The 20028-nt window shown below is 47.3% G+C and overlaps 1 protein-coding gene across 1 annotated transcript in view; it reads left to right on the forward strand.

Annotated features, from left to right (window-relative positions):
- The window catches only part of CAMK1D (calcium/calmodulin dependent protein kinase ID), a 399721-nt gene that overhangs the window by 355430 nt on the left and 24263 nt on the right, over positions 1-20028 (forward strand). The window contains exon 6 of the mRNA XM_028506742.2: positions 8621-8696. Coding sequence (XP_028362543.1) covers positions 8621-8696 — 76 coding nt within the window. The remainder of the gene's footprint in view (positions 1-8620; positions 8697-20028) is intronic.

The following is a 20028-nucleotide window of genomic DNA, read 5'->3' on the forward strand; positions in this document are numbered from 1 at the left end:
TTGCCTCCTTGCTATTATGCAGTTCTCACTGGGGCCCAATTCTTCTCTAAAATATATGCATACATTTTATTTTCCTTGATCTTAAGAATTTTATTTACCTTCTCTGAACAGACTACGACTGGGTAGAGCTGTGTTCTTCCCCCCCCCCCCCCGCCCCGTGGCAGTTCCCTAGGGACAGGAAGGCTGCCTGGGATCCAAGTGTCCCGCCCTGGATGCGCATCCGGAGTGGCATTCCTGAAAATGAGGGGCCACACCCCTCTTCACACACAGCTCCTCAGTGGCTCAAGTTCTTTCCCACAGAGGCCTAACTCCCGGGCAAGGTGCAGGTGCCTTTCAACACGGGGCGCTGAGGCGGAGAAGGGTGATGAGTTCTCCAAAATACCGGCCCAGAGCCAGGCTGTAGTCCTGTCCTCTGAGTGAGTGCTGGGTGTGAGGCAACGGAGACGATGGTGCCGCCGTGTGTCAGTGTGCAGTCTCACCATTTCTAAAGCCCCGTCATGGGAGCTCAGGGCTCCCATTAGGCCGTCTGCTCCTCTGTCAGGCTCCTTCCTGAAAGGACCACATACCACGTTGCCCAGTCTGTCTGGCAGAGGAGAAATTGAATCGAGTCCCCCCCCAACCCCCGAGTTTTGTGATCTCCTTCCATTAGCCACTTGGGAAAAGCTGTGATATTAAAAGAAGTCTACCTCTGGCTGTGACTGACTCTCATCTCTTAGGCTCTTTTCCTGCCCCCTGTGACATACATGAAGTTCAAGTCAAATGCCTTTCTCCTTGGCCTTTTCAGGGAAGTGAGGAAGTGAGACCAGTCAGCAAGAAAAACAGGTGAACCTTAGACTAGGCTGTGGGCCAGCAGGTTGCCTGTGTGCTAGCCCCTTCCTGCTGGTGCCATAGGACACGTGGCAGACTGGACATTGTAACCCATCTGTGAGACAGACACTCATGCGAAGACAGGTAGAGCTGCTGCTGTTCATCTTGCTGTCTGGTCGTCTCTGTCTCAGCAGGTAGGGGAGACAGCAGGCATTTTACACACTCCAAAGACTTGGGGAAAAAATGAGAATATGCCCATTTTTATAAGTAGTCTTCTGGAACAATTTTTTCTAACCTCCCTTTAATAAAGACTAACTGGGGCCAAAAACTGGTTATTGGACTGGTTAGAGCTTGGCATTGTGTCCTTATAGCTACTTAAAGGATGGGAGGGAACCCCGGTGGTGGAGAGGGTAATCTTGATGCCACCTGGCCTGAGGGTAAGAGAGGGTGGGATGGGGGGTCGGGGTCCCAGGAGCGAGAGAGCGGCAGGAATGCAGTCTCTCTCTTCCCTCAGTAAATGCAGACCCACCAAGGCGGGGTGGTAAGCCCGAGCTCCTCAGCCATCACAGGAATCTCTAATATCAGGACAAATTGTTCTTGCTTCGTGGTGTTTTCTATCAGCAGTGATGAACAGGAAACTCCTGGGTTGCAGTGTCCAGATGGGTGCCTGAATAGGGTGCAGACTGTGTAAGTAGGTGGGTGACTAAGTGAGCAGGAGGACTAATACCTAAATGAACAAAGGGGCCAGCTGGGCGGGAGGCTTGTCTAGGGGGGTTAAGGCTCCTTCCAACGCTAAGGCTCAAGTTCTCGTGCTGTGCCCTTCCACCACACGTGGGCCCAGCTCGTCCCTGACTTCCAAAGGTTTTCATCCAAAGGGTGACCATCTCCACTTATGAATCATTTCCATTAGGTTAAGCTAGAATCAATAGAAAGTACCAAATGATACCAAGGATCTGTCCATCCTTATTTCTAGAAAATAATAAGACCTGAGTTCTGCTTTTGCTCTGGTGGTTTCCTCAACTTTTCTTCCTTACATAATCACTACCACTGATTATATCTGTAACTTGAGATGCGCTTATTATTTCCTGTGAGCCGCATAGCAATGCTCAAAGTTGTTCCCTGTTAATGTTCCCATTTTACAGAAGAGCAAAACGGAGGTTAGAGAGATTAAATGACTTGACCAGATTCGCACACATAGTGAGTATGGATTTTGGTTTCCTTCACTGAAAAGTCAATGTGCCTGGCTATTTAAAACCTCTGAAAGCCAGACAACTAAAGTTGTTTTAAGCTAACCTAAATCCAGACAACCATTTCACATCCCTACCTCTCATTTAATGCTAAAATGATCCTTTTTACCTCTCCTACTTCTTCATCTTTCCACCTGTTACTTGATTCTTAGAATACAACACGAGGCGTGTTCTTACAGCACCGCCAGCCACAGTGACATGTCCCCGCAACCCATAACTTTCCCATTGTTCCCATTTGCAGCATTTCCATGCAGCATTTGACTCTTAGAGGTAATAACTTCTTTCCCTGATACCTTCAGGATTTTATGTAGACAAGTTTAGTATTCTCAGAGCTTTATTTAGAGTGAATTAAACTTGAAAATCAGTAACACCTCTCCCACCTGCCACAGTCTGGTCACTGTCCTTGGAAGGCAGCCAAGGCTGCACCCCTCCTGTGGCTTGCACCTGCACACAGTGCCCAGAACGGAGTGCAGGGCACAGTCTGCCTCCCTCACCCTGTGCTCCCGGTGCGGTGCCTGAGATAGGACCCAGCCCTTTCGATGACTGTGCACAGGGAGAACCACCACCTCAATGCCACTGCTCTAGACCAGTGGTTTTCCTTTCTGCCACGGAGGCTGCTCCCCCAACCTTGGGCTGTCCCCTCCTAATTGTATCCCTGTCGTTTGTCCCCTGGATGTGGTTATCTCTGAAGTGCTGAGGAGTGGTACTCAGACATCCATAGGGGAGAACAAATTGCCTTGAACATGAGCTTGTGAGCTTGGTAATGGGGTGAGAGCCCAATTTCCTCACCTCTCTCAGCAGAAACTGCTCTTCAGTGACCTTGATGGCACCAGAAATGGGAAGTTTCTTCTTCTGCTCTCTCGGAGCCTGAGGAGTGGCTGCCGTGGCCCCCCTCCACCCGCAGACAGCCGGTCTTCCCCTCTCTGCCCCGCTCGATTACGCCTTTTCCTCTCTCTCGTTCAGGAAGGAAAATGGGCAATTTAATTGTTTTAAAAAGCAAGGTGAAAGGTTTCTGAAATTTTTATTTTCTTTTTGAAATCTCTGGAGTCCTTCCCTTTACCAGGAATCCTTCCTCTAAATCAATATGGTACAACTTGGTTTATAGCAGGCATTTCCTACCAAGTGGAATTTTCCACCACGGGTGGGTAGTGAGTTGTAGAGCAGTAAATTCAGCTATTTAAAATTTCAAACCTGCTGTTTCAATAGAGAGTGTGAGTTAAGCCTGGGGCTGAGGAGGACCACATCTGTCCGTGGGTATTTTCAGTAGCTTGCGGGATGCTCTTCTGAGGCTGCGTGGTTTCTGTGGACATCAACTTACATTGACTGATATAAACGAAAAAAGCGGATGGGATGCTCTTTCTATCAGGAATAGCCAAGGAATCTGAATTAGTGGCCCCCAAGATTTGACCAGGAAGGAGCTCTGAGAGATCATTTAATAGAATATCTTTTCTACCCTTTAACCTTAAAACTAGAAATTCTGAAATCTCTTTGAAAAGGTTTTAAAAGGAGAGTAGCATGAATGACAAACACGTCTGCACACAGAGAACTAGGTGGGGCTAGTCCTGCCTCTTTACCCCCAAAATCCACGTCAGAAACCAGTCGCTTAAGGACAGGGTATTGAGTGATTACTCTGGTACCTAATACACGTACTTCCCAATTGGTGATTGAATTCCAAAACTCATTTGTCCTCTCTGTATTCCTTTATTCTTTTTGTTCCTATACCTACTCACCAAAAATACTTGGGACAGCGATGTTTATTTGTAAATCACCAGTGTGGCATTGGGGAATGTTTTCTTATAGAAATAGCAGTGTGTGTGTGTGTAGAACAGGTTGGGTTCAGTTGTAACCATTTGTGGAACAGCTGGAATGTGCTAAAGCCTGATTTTCATGAGACTCACACAGCAGCGAGTGGATGCATGAAGCATAGTAGGAGCACACAGGAAGGCTAGTGTGTTGTAGGGCTTTGCTGAGTGGACCTAGGGACCCACCTGTCCCTAGGCATGCCCACACATGTCACCCAGGTAGAGCTGCTCTACCCCAGCCCTACTTCCTCCATCTCTAAAAGGCTGGTTTTGGGACAGTCAGAAGGTTGGACCTGCTACCTATCGTTCATGTGTCCTTGTCAACATCTCCAGGTGGGTTTCTCTACTGCCACCGATGACCACCGAGAGCCCCTGGGGGTTGTGCCTTGAAATGCACTCGAGGATTGTGTGTGTGCCCTCTGTACTGCAGTCTTTTCCTTTTCTCATGGATTTACCAGGAGACGAAATCCTTTCCTGCTCTGTCTGGGGGCTGATGGCTTCACAAACCAGCCACACTGCCTTTTAATGACTACTCTCTTTGTCAATAGCTCCAATTAAGTTATTTCAACTCAAAGTCTCCTTCTATTAGAAGGTGCGGGGGTGGTGAGAATCATTGCCAACCTCCCACTACACGGCAATTGCACTGGGTACAATTAGAAGAGAAAATGATTTCTCCTTGATTAAGAAGTTCCTCGACACCTGCAGGCAGTGTTGGGGCGGAGACGGATTTGTGGCATGGCTCAGAGGACACTTATCACTTCACAAGGCTCCAGATGCACTGTGCTCTGGGCCTTCTTGGCCTGGAAGCTTATTTGTCTTCTGAAAGTTTGTAAATTGGATGGACTTTTGAGAATTGCAGCAGAATTCTTGCCAATGGTATAAGATGGATAACGTAATACAAGGGAGTTTGGCTGGTTCTCAAAGTGGAAAGTGGTTTCTAAAAAGATCAGAATGAGAAGTGGACTCCCCCTGTACAGCATGCTGTGGAAGGGGATCGAGAAAGTGATAGGGGGTGGGCCAAAACCCTGGTACCTTAAACCTTTGGGGGAAACAACGGAACCAACTATAGAACACAGAGCAGGAGAGAAAATAGCCCAGCTGATCTCAGGGGTTCATTACAATTTGGTCACCATATCAGATTGTCAGAACAGTTTTGAATGTTGCCTGAGAATTTATTTTTTTCTACAGTTTCTATGAGATGAAAAGTAGCTATCTAAAGTGATGTAGGTAGGCTTATTCAATGTCCCAAAGAACATTTGGTTCCAGGAATCACAAGTGAAATTATAGTTAAAACCATTAGTGTATATGCTATTATGCAATTTGTAAAACATTTTAAGTTGGGGAGAATATTATTTCCAAATCAACTGGCTTTGTCTTTCTTGTCATTCTGTTATGCTTCCTGCTTCACCCTCTGCACTTCCAGTGCAATTAAGAACCTTACCAGAAAGCAAATGGAGCACCTGCCTCAAATTAGTTTGAAAATGTTGATATTTTATTGTTGAGATAACCCAGATAAGACACAACAGAAAAATAACAAGAGATGTTTGGCACATGCACACAGACTTCCATCCCCAGTACGTGACCCTGATACTTGTCAATCATTTAGGAGCTTTCCCCTCAAACCCTGAACTGAGCCTGGCAGCATTTTGTTAGCAGCCACTTTCCTCAGTTGCCATAATAGCATCTGAGAAAGATCCAGAAACCCTTTTCTTTAATTCACATACTTCATGTTATAAACTTACCATTTGAAGAAAATTTCATATTATAAAAATTATCTAAGTGTCATCTGTGGCTTCCAGTATCTTAACATCTCAAGTGACGTTCCAGTTCCACGTTACATAACAATCAGTTGCGTGATTTTCAGGCCCGTGCAGTGTCTGGCACAGTTCTCCGAAGTGGCGAGTTTGCCGAAGCAAGGGGGGATGCTTGATGTGCGCCCCCTGGGTCTGCATGCTTCTGGAAGGAATCCGTGTCCTCAGTTCTTTTGTTTCTGAACAAAAGATGGTGGTCACTGTGGTGGCTAGTACTTTCCTCTTTCTAACAGATGAAGACAGTGAGGAGGACGAGGAGGATGTTCCCTTAAAGAACTGTCCCTCCCACACCGCCAGAGCTGGGGACTGGGAAGATGGAGCACTTGGAGAACACAGAGTATTAGCTCCTCCCCTGAGCGGGACCTGGTTTGCAGGGGCCGTGTCTCTTTTCCCCTCTGCACATCATGGCTCAGGGGATGGCCGATCTTTGCTCATAACTGTGAAATCAGCTGTCAGGGGTGCGGACAGCTTCCTTCTCCATGTTCCTTTCCATGTGTCTGCTGCCTGTGGCACCTGGTGCATGACATGAGTTTGTGCTTTAAGCCCTGTGCAGAGTTCCCTGTGCCTCTGGGCCCTTCGACATCTGCTTCTGTGGAGTGTCTGGGCCAGGCTGCGGTCCTTCTTCCTGCCAAGCCCTGCAGACACTGTGGCACAGAGGCCAGGGCCTCTGCCCTCCAGCTTGGCTATGAGTTCATATCTGCCATCAGCTCTGCCAGGAGGTGAAGGCGGGTCAGATTCTGCTCTGTGAGCTTTCTCTGACTCTTTTGAACTTTCTATCAGTCCACGAAGAGATGCAGTCACCTCCCACCACTTGTGCCCATGTGGCCACTCAGACTAGAACATCAGCTCAGAGAGAGCATACCTCCTAAATCAGCAAGACACATACTGTGGTGAATGGCTCCCTCTCGTCAGTTGCCATAACAGACGCATCTGAGAAATATGCTCTTAACAGTTATGGCGAAAAGGAAGTATCGATGCAGCCAGCTCCCAATTATCTAAGGGCCACTTCTCCAGCTTGCGAGTTCCCGTGCTTTATAGTTCTGTCTCTCCTTTTGCTACTGTGTTCAGGGTGAACATCGAAAGGAAATAATGCACACATTTATTTATTTTGCTCTTGTTAAAAAAAATAGTCTGATCAGAAGTCTGGAGGAATTGGGGCTGAAACCTAAAATGAGATTTGGGATTACCTATGGGTTGTGTTTCTTGCTCTCATAACTAGAAACACTCCACAATAGCCTGTATACTCCCCTGTTCTTGCTCAGGAAGATTTATCTTCAGCAGAATGAAGAGGGGATTTTGCCGTTAGCTTTTCTGCACAGGGACTTTTCCTACAGGCTGCAGAAACTCTGGCCTTAACAACAGCACATTCTGGCAGAAAAAGCCAGGGCAAGGGCGAGACTGATTGGTTCACAGCTACTGTGTAACATGGGAAAATAAACTTCTCTGAGGCTCTTCTTTTTTTCTCTCTCTGTCTGGTGCAGATAAGTGTAACTGTCAGGGTTGTTGACCGGACCGCAGTGGGAAATGTTCACGCAGGACTAGCATGAGACCCAACCCGACAGGCACTTCATCTGGGTTAGGTCCCTCTGAGAGAAAGCCGGCACGCTGCCCATTTTCCTGCTGGGTGCTTGGGGCAAGGCATGGGCCTCTCAGTCCCTTTCTGCCCTCACTGGTAACTTGGGGATAACGATGGTAAGGATCATTTAGCTCTTCCCCCCAAGGACAGTGGGGGTAAGTGAGGTAGTGCACCCCAAGCCCAGAGAACACACAGCTCAGCCTATGATGAGTGCCTTGTAGGCAACAGCTATTTTTGGTTTCTCTAATCTCCTAATTTTTTGGAAAGTTTATACTAAAGACACCTCAATCAGATGTATTTAGGTAAAAAAGGAGATTTTGTTTGTGAAAAACATTTACTGTCCTGTATTTATTTACTGTTTGCACAAATATGTATGGCAGACACTGCTGGGTTCCAGACACTGGGTGGGTGTGCAACACTGGACCGTCGCCACCCGAACAGGAACAGGAAGTGTGGGAATAGTACAAAATAAGCCCAGCTCCTGGGGTGGATGACTCTTGGTGAACGAGGGCTTAGAGCCAAGGGAGCAAGATGACGTACCACCTTTCCCATTTCACGGATAAGGTGAAACGACAGCACTGACGATAACCCGTCCAAATCTTAGAGGATACACTGAGAGCAGGCCTAGTGCAGAATTCCCAAAGGCCAGATTGTAGGTCGAACCTTGACTGCACTGTAAGCTGCATAGAGGCAGAGGGAGGGGCTTCCCATTGGCATCCCCAGAGCACCTTGCAAGGCACTACGGCAGGCCAGAGGTGCGTCCTTGAATTGAAGTGATCTGAGGGGAAGTTGCATCCCAGGCCCCAAACAGAATGTACTGCTCTCTGACTCGGTTTGGTCTGAATGATAGTGCTTAGCACAACACTGACGTAAAATCGTCACCTATTAAGTATTTGTTGATTGATATACTGACTGCGTTTGACTGACTGATGGCATTTGATGGATAATCTCCAGTTACGCACACGTGCGTGGGCATGCACATGCCCCGTTCTCTTCCTGTTGGGAAAGGCAACAAATAAAACAGATCACACACAGGGTCCAGCACGAATAACACCTCTTTCTGATCACAAAATCTTTTATTGCAAAGTCATAAGCATGTAATTCTGTGACATAACAATATCACACTCCAGCACACTGTGTGACATTTTGGGTGAAATATCTACATTGCTGTCCATCTCGTGCAAAACACCCACGTACCCGACCAACCACACTCAAGCAGGCCTTGCTTCCAGTGGACCTTTATCTCTACTCAGTTTTTAGGACCACAGGTGGTTCAGCCCAAGTAGCAGACTGAAAAAGAAAAACAGACCTGAAGAATGCCTTCTGTATCAGACGTTTGCATCATCTGGCTTGTGTCTCCTCTTTATCATTTCACAGCTCCCGAGGTCCTCGCCCAGAAACCTTACAGCAAAGCTGTTGACTGCTGGTCCATCGGGGTGATCGCCTACATCTTGTAAGTATTGCTGCTACCTTGGCTGCCTTTTTTTCCTTTTTTAATACTGTGGTAAAATAGACATAACACTGTTTACTATTTTAACCACTTTTGAGAACACAGCTCAGTCGTGTTAAGCACATTCACGTTGTTGTGGGACCACCACCACTGTCTATTTCCTGAACCTTTTCATCTTCCCAGATGGAAACTCTGACCCCACTAAACAGTCCCTCCCCACGCCCCCTCCCCCAGCCCCTGGCAACAACGGTTCTGCGTTCTGTGTATGTATTGGATGCTCTAGGTTCCTCGTGTCAGTGCATCTCATAGTATCTGTCCTTTTGTGACTGGCTCATTTCACTTAGCATAATGTCCTCCAGGTTCATCCATGTTGTAGCCTGTGTCAGAATTTTTTTTCTGATGCTGAATAATATTCCATCTTGTATGTATGGCACATCTCGTTTATCCATTCACCCATCACTAGACACTTGGTTTCCACTTCTTGGCTGCTGTGAGGAAGTGGCTGTGAACGTCGGTGTACGGATGCCTGTGCGAGTCCTGCCCCCGGTGCTTTGGCTGTACGCCCAGAAATGGGAGTGCCAGGTCAGATGGGGACTCTCTGTTTAGCTTTCTGAGGGTCCTCCATGTGGTTTCCCACAGCAGCTGCACCACTTTGCATTCCCAACAGCAGTGCACACGGGCTCCAGTTTCTCCACGGCCTTGCCAGCACTTGTTATTTTCCACTTTCTGAGAGCAGCCTCCTCACAGGTGTGATGTGTCCTCTCATTGTGGGTTTGTTTGCATTTCTGCTTTGGCTCATGATGTGGAGCATCTTTTCATGTGCCCCAGTGAGGGAAAAAATGTGATGAAAACCCAGATTTAACCTTTGGATTTCTCATTTCTTCTCAGATGACTAATCGCCACTATCCAGGAAATGTAGCCCTAGGTCATAGGATTGTTGAAGTTATTTCAGGATGATCAATTTTGGTTTTTATTGTTATATTTTAATTTGCTTAAGTCCACTGTAAAGTTATTTTTAAGTTACAATATCTTTTTCCAACACTTATTATCAAACATACTTTTAGGGTGCATTTAGGTTAACCAGTTTCTATAAATGATAGATAATTGATTTTTCTTCCCCATTGCCCCCCAAAAAGAGAATGCTTCCTAGCAGACAGAACCACACAGTGAAAGGCTGTGATCAGTAGGGGGCTGTGATCAGAGCAGGTCTGACTGTATGTGGCATCCTCGGGGAACACTGGCCACACCCCCCACCACACACACACCCGTGTGTCTCATGACCTGAGAAGAAGATGGTCTTCTATGGCATACACTCAACTGGGCAGCTTTTGTAAGTGGCTAAGATAAAAAAATAGGGGGTGATGGAGGAACAGGTTTGGGGGAGAATATAAGATCAAGAATTTCATTTTGGGCATGCTAAACTTGAGACCCCTCTGAGGTATCCGTGGTGTGGTGTATGCACATGCGGAGGTCAGAGGTCCAGGGTGCAGATACTGGCATGGGGATCTGGGCCTGATTTGAACAGTACGATATCCAGTCCTTATCATCACAGTGTACAGTGCAACATGTGACTGCATTCAAGTATAGTATTAAGCAAAGAAATACTGTATTTTTTATTTCTATTTTATGTATAAACTTGATAGTTACCTGGTCATTACTAGCTTTGCTCCAGGACTTGGTATGTCAGGTCAATTTCATGACTGTGTGAGACTTCAAAATGTCGGCCCGGGCTTCTCTTTTCCTTGGTGCCTTCCAGAGCTCTGAGAGCCTCAGTCATGGAGGAATGGACTTTGGATACCTCAGTGGTGCCTTCCAAGATGTTCAGATCCTTGAGTGATAGGCCATATCCTGGAGATAATTTGCTACATAATACGACTGTGCTTGGAGGACCATCAGTTTCGAATTTATCATTATCGTGTCAACAGCTAGCATTTCTTGAGTACTTTCTCTATTCCAGGCACTGTGCTAGGTGCTAAAGATATCAAGGGGACAAAGATATGATGTTTCTCATCAGCATATTAACAAGGTATACGGGGCAGGGGACAAGAAATGTCATGAGTACATTAAGTGACATGCAGGGAGGCTTGTGTACTAGTGCAGAAGTTCCTGGGATGAAGCACCACTGAGGACAGGGGCATTCAGGAAGCAGGAGGCTTCCTGAGCCTCCAGAATGTCTGGAAGGTTGGAGGAAACTCACATAAGCAAAGAGGGGAGAAGAGAACATTCTGACCAGGGGAAAGATGCAGGCACTGGAACAGGGTGCGGAGGCATGGTCAAGGGCTGATGGAAGTACTCTGTGAAAGCCTGATGGCCTGGGCTGGTGTTCCTGGCGCAAAGCTGGCTCTGGGTTGAACAAGTGTTAGGAGTTAGAACTTGTGGACATCAGTCTCAGACTCTTGCTACTTCCCACTGACCCACTGTGCCTGGTCTCCCCATTCCCATCCTTCCTCTGAAGATGATGGGCGAGGCTGCCCAGGAGGCTGTGAACAGCACTCGGCACCCAGGGGAAGCCAGGCATCCCAAGGGGATCTGTGCAGGGCTCCACAGGGCTCCTCGATCTTCATATTACTTGTAGTGGAAGAGAGGTTAGCCTCTGCAAGTTGCTTGGAGTGCATTTTCACTTGACAGACTTGTCACGCTGATGTATGAGGTTGCAGCAAAGGTGGCTGTGACAGGTCACGGCACCACGTTTTCTCCTTTCCACATGCCATGAAAACATTCTTCCTTCTGCCGGTGCAGACACTTGATAAATTGGTTCTCTGTTGATCTCCGTTTCTATGTTATCCATCATTTGGAAGGAGAAATATTTTTTCCTATGAAGGCTACTCATTTTTAAAGCACATTTGATGGGTCCTTATCCTGCCAGGAATCTCCCTTTGGGGATCAGGACTTGCAAAAACATCTCTGCCTGCAGAGCCTAAACTGCTGGGAAGGACTGAGCATGGAATGTGCTAGCCAAGACAATAAGTTCCCAGGAAAGAAATTTCTCCATTCAAAATGCAATTGGCGTTTCGTTGACCAAACTTGATTTGGTGATTGCATGGGGACTGCCTGCCTTCTCACAACTTTAAGGACATAATTTAACAATCAGTTGCCTAAATTATGCTCAGGGATACAACATACTCTGGAGAAAGGCAGGGAATTTTTACCAATGCAGAAACTGAGGGAGGTCTGAAAGAGATCAGGCGTTACAGCGTTAGGGCAGGCCAGCTGGTTGGGGTGTGCTTGCCACGGACAGTGAGGGCATTCACCCGCACTGTGACTTCTGACCCTTTGCAGCTGGAAGAAAGTTCAGGCAAAATATTATGGTAATCCCTTTATTTTTTGACTAGCCTCCTATACTGTTCAATTTTTAAAAATATATATATATTTATTTACTTATTTATTTATTTTTAGAGGGGAGGGGAGGGAGAAAGATAGGGAGACAAACATCAGTGCAAGAAACATTGATCAGTTGCTCCTTATATATGCCCTGAACCCACAACCTAGGTGTGTGCCCTGACTGGGATTCGAACCAGGGACCCTTTGTTCTGCAGGACAGTGCCCAATTAACTGAGCCACACTGGTCAGGGCTATATTGTCCACTTTTTAGAACTAGGCCACATAAATATTGATTGGCTGGTACACAGAGAATAACTAGTTTTGTTAAGAACAGAACTAAGGATGCCCAATCTTCAAGCTATGTACATTTTCTGACACAAAGGATGACCTTCACCAGGGCAGTCGGCGTTGCTCTGCCACACTGACAGCCGCCTTTCTAGCATGTCCCAGGAGGAGAGCACAAACCCAGCTTCAATCGGACAAAATGTGGGTGATTACCGAGCCCCGTGAAATAACCAAGCCTCAGATGTGGTGGTGGTTCTTACTATCATCGATACGAGCCATGTTAACACTGATAAGAATAATTAACTGGCGTTGCCATCAGGCAGTAATCATCTTGTTATACTCCCAGCTTTGCGACATGGGACACATGGCCTCCTTCAAGTCGCCATGGGCCTGTGGTGCACACTTTGGCTTTGGAAGTTTAGAAACTAAATTAGAGGTTTATTCATCTTGCTCTGTCACTCCCCATGAATTGACTCATACTAGCCAGACTCAAAGGCAATTTGGGGGAAAAGAAAACAAAAAACAAAAAACTGGAGTGTCAATTCACTAAATCAAAATGAGATTTGAGTCCCGCAAGGTAATTGGAGATGCGTGTCATCGCCCTCGCATGTTCTCTGCCTGTAGGAAATGCTCTGTGAGAGAGCAAATTAAAGCCAGAAGTTTCCTTTAAACACAAGGAACCAGCGCAGGGGCGTTGGATGGCCTCGGCCGTCTTCATGAAGCCTGTGGTTGGCGCCCCGTCACCCTTCTCACCCAAAGGAACTGCAGTCAAGGGACCCGGCTATTCCAGCTGGCGGGTCGGAGGGGCCGCATGCTGATCAGTTCTTACACCTCCCGCTCCTTCCTCCTGCCTTATCGACCAGCCACTGCCCTGCTCTTTCCTTATTCTAGCCTCCTCGTTTTTATTTCAGCAGGCATTGATTGATGGATTGTGATAATTCTAGGTTTACTGGCTTTATTTCACTGACTGCACTTCAGTGTGGCTGCTTTCCGACAGCGTTCAGAAAGGTGCCTAATTTCCCCTCCACACTCGGTACTGAGTGGACCCCGTTGATGGCTGACTGCCTTTCCTTAGCTTTATTCTTGGACACAAGTACTACTTGACTAGATTTCAGCTTTGTTCGTGGGCCTGTGATCCTCTCCACTGCTTCAAGAGAAAGACTTTACTAGGCGTGTGTTCACAGCCGGTTCATCTCTAACCCCTTGGAAAATAGTCAAACATAAAATACTCTTTGGTTTCAAAAAGAGGGTGCAGAGGTATGCACAGTGGTGATGGAGAGAATTTTACAAGTGTGCCACTGAGATCCAAAAAATTCTGCATTTTAGATGACAGTAGGAGCAACTTCCTGCCAGTGACTTCAGGGAAGGTGGAATCCACCAATTTCCGTGACTTTGTCTTTGCAAAGACCCTTGGTGGAGAGGGTACCTGGAGGGAGAAGAGGCAAGGAAAATATCTCATCTACATCACTTTTATCCTCTGAATGGTGTGGCTTGAGGCTAGATAGAGAAACATTTCACCCCCTCTGCTCCCCTGTGTTCATCTCAGCATTGTCTCCTGGAAACTGTCATTCATATAGCAGCTAAATGCTGTAGAATATTTAGCCTGGAGAAGAGAAGGCAGGTGGGTAACAGTCACACCCTTAACTAACATTTATTGAGCCTAATGTGTGTCAGGCAGTATGATGAAGCAGCAGAGATGGATTCATTACCTCCCCAGCCTTGGAGCCACTTACTGTCTGCTGGAGGTGACAGGTAATAAATAGATAAGTTACGATCCAGCCTTGCTGGTTCTCACTGAGAGACAGGAGGGAGGGGCTGGGAGATCGCCCAGGGCAGAGCCGTGAACCCTGCCCAGCTTGGAGGAAGGCTGCGCATGAGGAGTGACCTCGACCTGAAGATTGAAGGACTGTCTTGCAAAGCTGTGCAGGGAGGTTGATGGTTTATCATTCAAGACTCAGTTGTCTGAGGAGCTGGTGTGCGTGCTGTGTTTGAAAAAAGACATACCAGTTCATTCAAAACATGATTTTAAAAATATGACTTGAAAGACAACCTAGCTTTGAACACTTGATATTCTAAAACCTTGTGATGGGAAAAATATAATTCTCTGAATTATCAGATTGTTAATTTACTAATGCCATACTGAGCCAATGCAAGATCAAAAGAGGCCTTATTATTTTTAAATGTTTATCATCTGGAATGTACCACAGCAGCACAGAGGCAGGAGGGAGGTAGAACATAGAGAGTGAAAAGACCCAAAAAGTGTACAGACAGGTGAATGGCCAGCTCACCAGAAAGTACATACAGTGGCAAAGTCATGAATTCAAACCACTTATTCTGGGCTAGGGCTGTGACTAAGAGGCACAGATATGGAGGTGGGAAGGGGAGAGTTCTGCTTCACACCAGCAATTCAGGAAACACTCATGGGGGTGGTGGGAAGACTTAGCCAGGGTGGACCAGAAGCACATGGCTCAGTGCCCGATGGCACGGGGGGGCACAATCCTGGGCTGGGTGGCACAAGAGACCACTTTCTGGCTTCCGATCTCCTGGCCATGCTCCAGAGGCCTGTCTTCTGGTCCTCAGGAGTACATTGTGAGACAGTGAACGGACCCAGGGCATAAGTGAAAAGTACAATTGAAGGCCAAGGCCAACAGGATGAGGTACCAAGGCATTTCCCAAATGCATATTAGTCTGCACAGACTCCAAACTGCTTACCAATCAATCAGATCACAGCAGACAGAGAAGAAAGGAAGGAAGCTTGGGGGGGGGGGGCGCGGCGGGAGGGAGAGAGGAAGAGCCCAACAACCAAGAAACCAATGTCTAGAAGCAAAAGTCAAATTGGAAGTCTGCCCGGTTCAGAATCATCAGTTAGCGCTCATGTTAATCACGTCCAGACTGGATATCGGTGCCCCTCGGGGCTTCAGCATGAAATACATCACTCGTGAGAACTAATTTTAGCTGCTGAAAGTCTGCTGTGTTTTTCCTAACACAACATTCCCGGTAGTTGGACGCTCTCCTCACTCCTCCCCCTCCTCCCCGCTGTGCCCTCTGTGCCACTGGTAGCGTGTGCAGCACTGAGAGTGGTCCTGTGTGACCTTCCTTCAGACGTGTTTCTCCCGCAGCAGGAGGCACGGCCCCTCTGCGCTCATCCCTCAGACTGCCCAGAGGTGCTGTCCGTTTGGCTAATGCAAGAACCAAAACATTATTCACTTGGAAGTGGGACCATGGATCCCACACAGCAGGTTTGGACGATGTATTGTCTAGTCTAGCCCTGTACTGTGTGAGAATCTGGTTTTCACTGTTTTACCCCAAGGTGGTATGCTGCTAACTTCTTGCACTTGGGCAAGTGTTTGGTCTTCTTCCACTCCCCAGCTCCCCAGCTCCCCTCTCCAGTTGTGTATAAACTTTCTGAGGAATGTGTTTCCTTTTCCTCCTCCAATATTCCTTTCCTTTCTCTCCTAGATCTTTTCTTGATCTGCTTACTCGTTCTCAGCTTTGAAGATATTGTCCACATCTCAGGGGCTGACACGGGGCACTTAGTCATTGCATGTTCACCAGCAGCACTTAGCTGACGTCTTCCTGCGCAGCATCCCTCAGGGAACCACTCCCTGGTTGCTTCGCAGCGTGCGAGGAGACAGCTGTGGCATACACCCAGTCGAATGCACGGTTGCTGATGTGACTGGCTGACACTTTTGTAATGACTCAGGTCACATTGGTCATTCTGGTCTATAAATCTGAAACCTGTTTTGCTCAATAAGTTGACCTTGCAACTGAGCACAAGAGACTTATCAGCTTTAAAGGCTTTGGTTTACTGTATTATTTTTTAAAAATAATCCAGAGTAAGAGGAATAAAACCCAGATTCCTTAGTACAGGCCCCGGACATTCATTAACTAAACAGTTGGCTACCTACCGAGTGTCAGGAAGGAAGGACAAACGGTGCTGCCGAAGGAAACACAGGACTAGAGCCATGGTGCGCAGACCAGACTCTGGTTCCCGAAGGAGGAACGCCCGGGCCTGACTGATCTCGTAAATGGTTCTCAGAGGCTCTGGTCCTGGTCTGGCCGTTGTGTGGTTTATCTAGTTTGCAGTGTACACAGAGGTTTGTCGTTTCAGTCCTTTTCATGGTACCCTAGTCTAATTGCATAAAAATCACTTCTTCGTCACAAATATGCCTTTGACTAAATGTTCTCAGGAAATCTTGAGCTATTCCTAGAAATGAGGGCTTCTAGGCTCAATGCTTGGAAACACTGGTACACAAAAATCAAAGCTTAAATGCAGATCTCTGGTGCACTCTGTCCTCACATTCATAACACAGTGCACAGAAAAAAGGGCCAGAGGCAGTGTTGCTCTTTCTCCCTTCTGTAACACGTTAGAAGTGTAGGTCAGGATGTATGCTCAGTATAGGTAAGTCTGAGACTTGGCACACAATTTGAAAATGATGCAGCCTCGTTCTCCCGTTTAGCGTATAGGAGATTGGACCGAATCCTCAGGGCTCATCTATCCATCTCTCCCCCCATTTTGTTCTTACTGGTGGGAAGCAGTATCCCATGTCAGGGTATTTTGGCTGAAGGATGCTAAAGAGGATTAGATGCAGTTGGTGGCCTGGCTAAAGGTGAGGGGGCTGGCATTTAGTGATTGCTGAGCGACAGGCACTTTCATTTGTTATGTCTGTTCTCTACCTATCTTTCCACCCATCTACCTATGCACATGTTTCATATACAATATGCATTATTAAACAGCATGTGTTGTACATACTATAATCTCTCTGTATAAGGTGGGCATCCTTTTCCTTATTTCACAAAAGAAGCAGACTAAGACTGGCTATATAGTTTCCCCAGGGTCATTCAGCTGGTGGTTGTTGGATCCAGGACTTGAATCTTTGTCTGTCCACAGCCCTGACTGAGGAGACCACACCGTGAAGCCTCCCTGAAAGCCAAGTCGGTGTCGGCCCTCAGAGAACAGACCTTTCCCTGAAAAATCACTGTCTTCTCCAGAGCCCTTCCACCCAATTAGATTAAAACTGCAAATTCTGGGTTGCCTCTTTTGACGATTATTCAATTGTCATTGTGAACTGTGGCATTCAAATCCTTATCATATAAAATAGTTAAAATAACTTTTGGCACTTAAGAAGCACATCACAGCTATTGAGAAAATTCGCTTACATAAATGACCTGATTACCCAATTACACTGGGTCAGTGGGGGGTGCCGGAGCTTCTGCCCATTCCCACAGAGGCCCACAAGATCGAGATCTTCTGTCCTTTACATCCCCTTGCAGCTCTGCGGGGGAGCTGTGTGCTGAACCAAGGCTCCTGGACAGACGCTCTCGCATTGGAATGTGGTTCAGCATGGGCCCGGGTTCATGTCTCTCCATCCCTCCCTCCCGCAGACAGGGCCGTGATGGTCCTGCCATGCTCCCCCATCTATCTTTCCAGAAGGCAGGCTGGGTGGAAGTTAGGTGTTGATCTTCTGACTTCAAGGACTCGGAGCTGTTCTTTATTTCTTCAGCAGCTCTTCCTATCCTTGTTTCTGGCTCTGTTTCCAAATTTATCATATACGAAAACATGACCTCCTGACTGCAGAGGCAGGTTCAGGAGAAGAGTGTGGGTGGGGTGGCCCCATCATTGCTGTGACATATCTGGCTGCAGAGCTCAAAGGTTAATAATGTGACTTGGCTCTGGAGTTGGATGAGGAAAGTTAAAATTTTGTCCCACCCCTTAGATAGGAGCAAGTTGCCTAATCTCTCATGCATGTCCTCATCTGGAAATGGGAGATTGAAATGTTTACCTCATAAGCACGCATTCAGTGAGACAATATGTGTAAGTTGTGTAGCCCCGTGCCTGGAACACAGTAAATGCTCAACAGATGGTGGCTCTTGTCATTAACTTTTATGGGACACGCACAGCGTAGTTAGTTTTTGTAGAGAAGTCAGTGTTCCACTTGTCCTGTTCAGGTCTTGCTGGACGCTGCAGGGTGAGAACAGAGACTGTCTGCACTTCTATGGGACCAGCGTTTGGCCTGACGTCTGTGCTCAGTAAAAATCTGTAGAATTGGATCGAAGTGGTGTTGGTTCTCTCAGTGAGAGCTCTGGGCAAGTAGATGCCCAGATCCGCTCAGCCGTCATCCTGAGGCCATCTCTTTCTCTCTCTGGGACTCATTTCCCAGTTTCTCACGTGAGGGGTTGGACCAGATGAGCACTTCTGGACCCCAGGATAAAATTCTGTGCTCACCCCGCTGCTATGCAAAGTCCTTTTTCAAATATACTTTTCAGCTTCTGGTCTGAAGGCTCAAGGGAGGATGGGGGTGCCATGTGAGGTGTGTCATCACATGGGCATCTGCTGGCTGGAGGGAGCCGGGGGTGGGGGGTCCCTGGAGGAACCCATCAGGGCACCGCACAGGTGTGAGCGCATAGCGCATAGAAGACGTGTTCTCGTTCCAGTTTGATTTGAAGGATGCCACTTACAGGCAATGCTGTTGGCAATTAGGAAGCTTCACTGCGAAAACTGTAACACCTGGGAGAGTTTAGCTGAATTATTTCCTTCAGCATAAATACCTGACTTCTTAAGTCAACTTTAGTATGCACTGTTGGGTGTGCATGTACACACATGTGCATAGCTGTTTCAAGTAGCTATTTAACATTAATAAGATAATAGTGAATCAACAAACATTTACAGAAAACTGTTGAGTGCTAATGAAAAATACAGAAGAAATACAGTGTGTGACATAGTCTTTTTCCTCCAGGAACTCAGAATCAAGGTGGGAAAATAAATGTAATAACCATGAAATAATCCTTTTTTGCATTTAAAAACTATTTTATTTATTTTTAGAGAGAGGGAAGGGGAGGGAGAGAAACATTGATGTAAGAGAGAAACATCAACTGGTTGTCTCTCGCATGCACCCCAACTATAGACAAACCCACAACCCAGGCATGCGCCATGACTGGGAGTCAAACCAGCAACATTTTGACTTGTGGGACGATGCCCAGCCAACTGAGCTGCACTGGTCAGGGCTTTGTCACATTTTGTAAGAGGACCCAAGAAAGAAATGGGATTGAGGTAGAGTGTAACCAGTGGGAAATTTTCAGGGAGGGGCTGGGCAGGTTGTGCGGCAGTCCTGAAGCACTGAAGCAGGAGCCAACTGACTCACTGTTGCTGAGTGTGCCCCGGGCTGAGCCCCAGGACGGCAGAGATGAGTGGGACACTGTCGCCTCCCTCAGGGAGCTCATAGCCTAACAGAGGAGATGATGGTTGCAGATATCAGCCGACGTGGGTGCCAGAGTGGTGGTGCCTGGGCAGCGGGGCGCACAGAGGAGGAGTGCCTGCCCAGCCAGGGTGGGGGCCAGGAAAGGCATCGCGGAACGAGGGCCACCCAGGTGGAGCTTTGGGAGTACTCTAGGCACAGGGAACAGTGTGTGGACAGGGGTTGCTGTCTGGTGAGGATGAAATGCAGTGGCTTCCCGAGACCAGCTCCACGTTATCTCTCCTGTCTGTTTCTATATTTCTTGTTTATTTTGAAGTTTCTTGTTGAGTATCGTCCCTTTCCCCAAGCAGAATGGCAGCACCACGAGAGTAGAACTCTGATGGTCTCATTCGGTGCCTGGGACACAGCCATGCCGGCTCAGTGTTGGGCACAGCCGGAGGACTGCCTGATAGATGTTTTCTTTTTGTCCTCTGTCTTCAGTGGGGACCCCAAGGGTCTGCTTGGGGAAGGCAGCTGTAGCCCAGGAGAGCCGG

This window comes from Phyllostomus discolor, chromosome 1, assembly GCF_004126475.2.
Source record: "Phyllostomus discolor isolate MPI-MPIP mPhyDis1 chromosome 1, mPhyDis1.pri.v3, whole genome shotgun sequence".
Lineage (NCBI taxonomy): Eukaryota > Metazoa > Chordata > Mammalia > Chiroptera > Phyllostomidae > Phyllostomus > Phyllostomus discolor.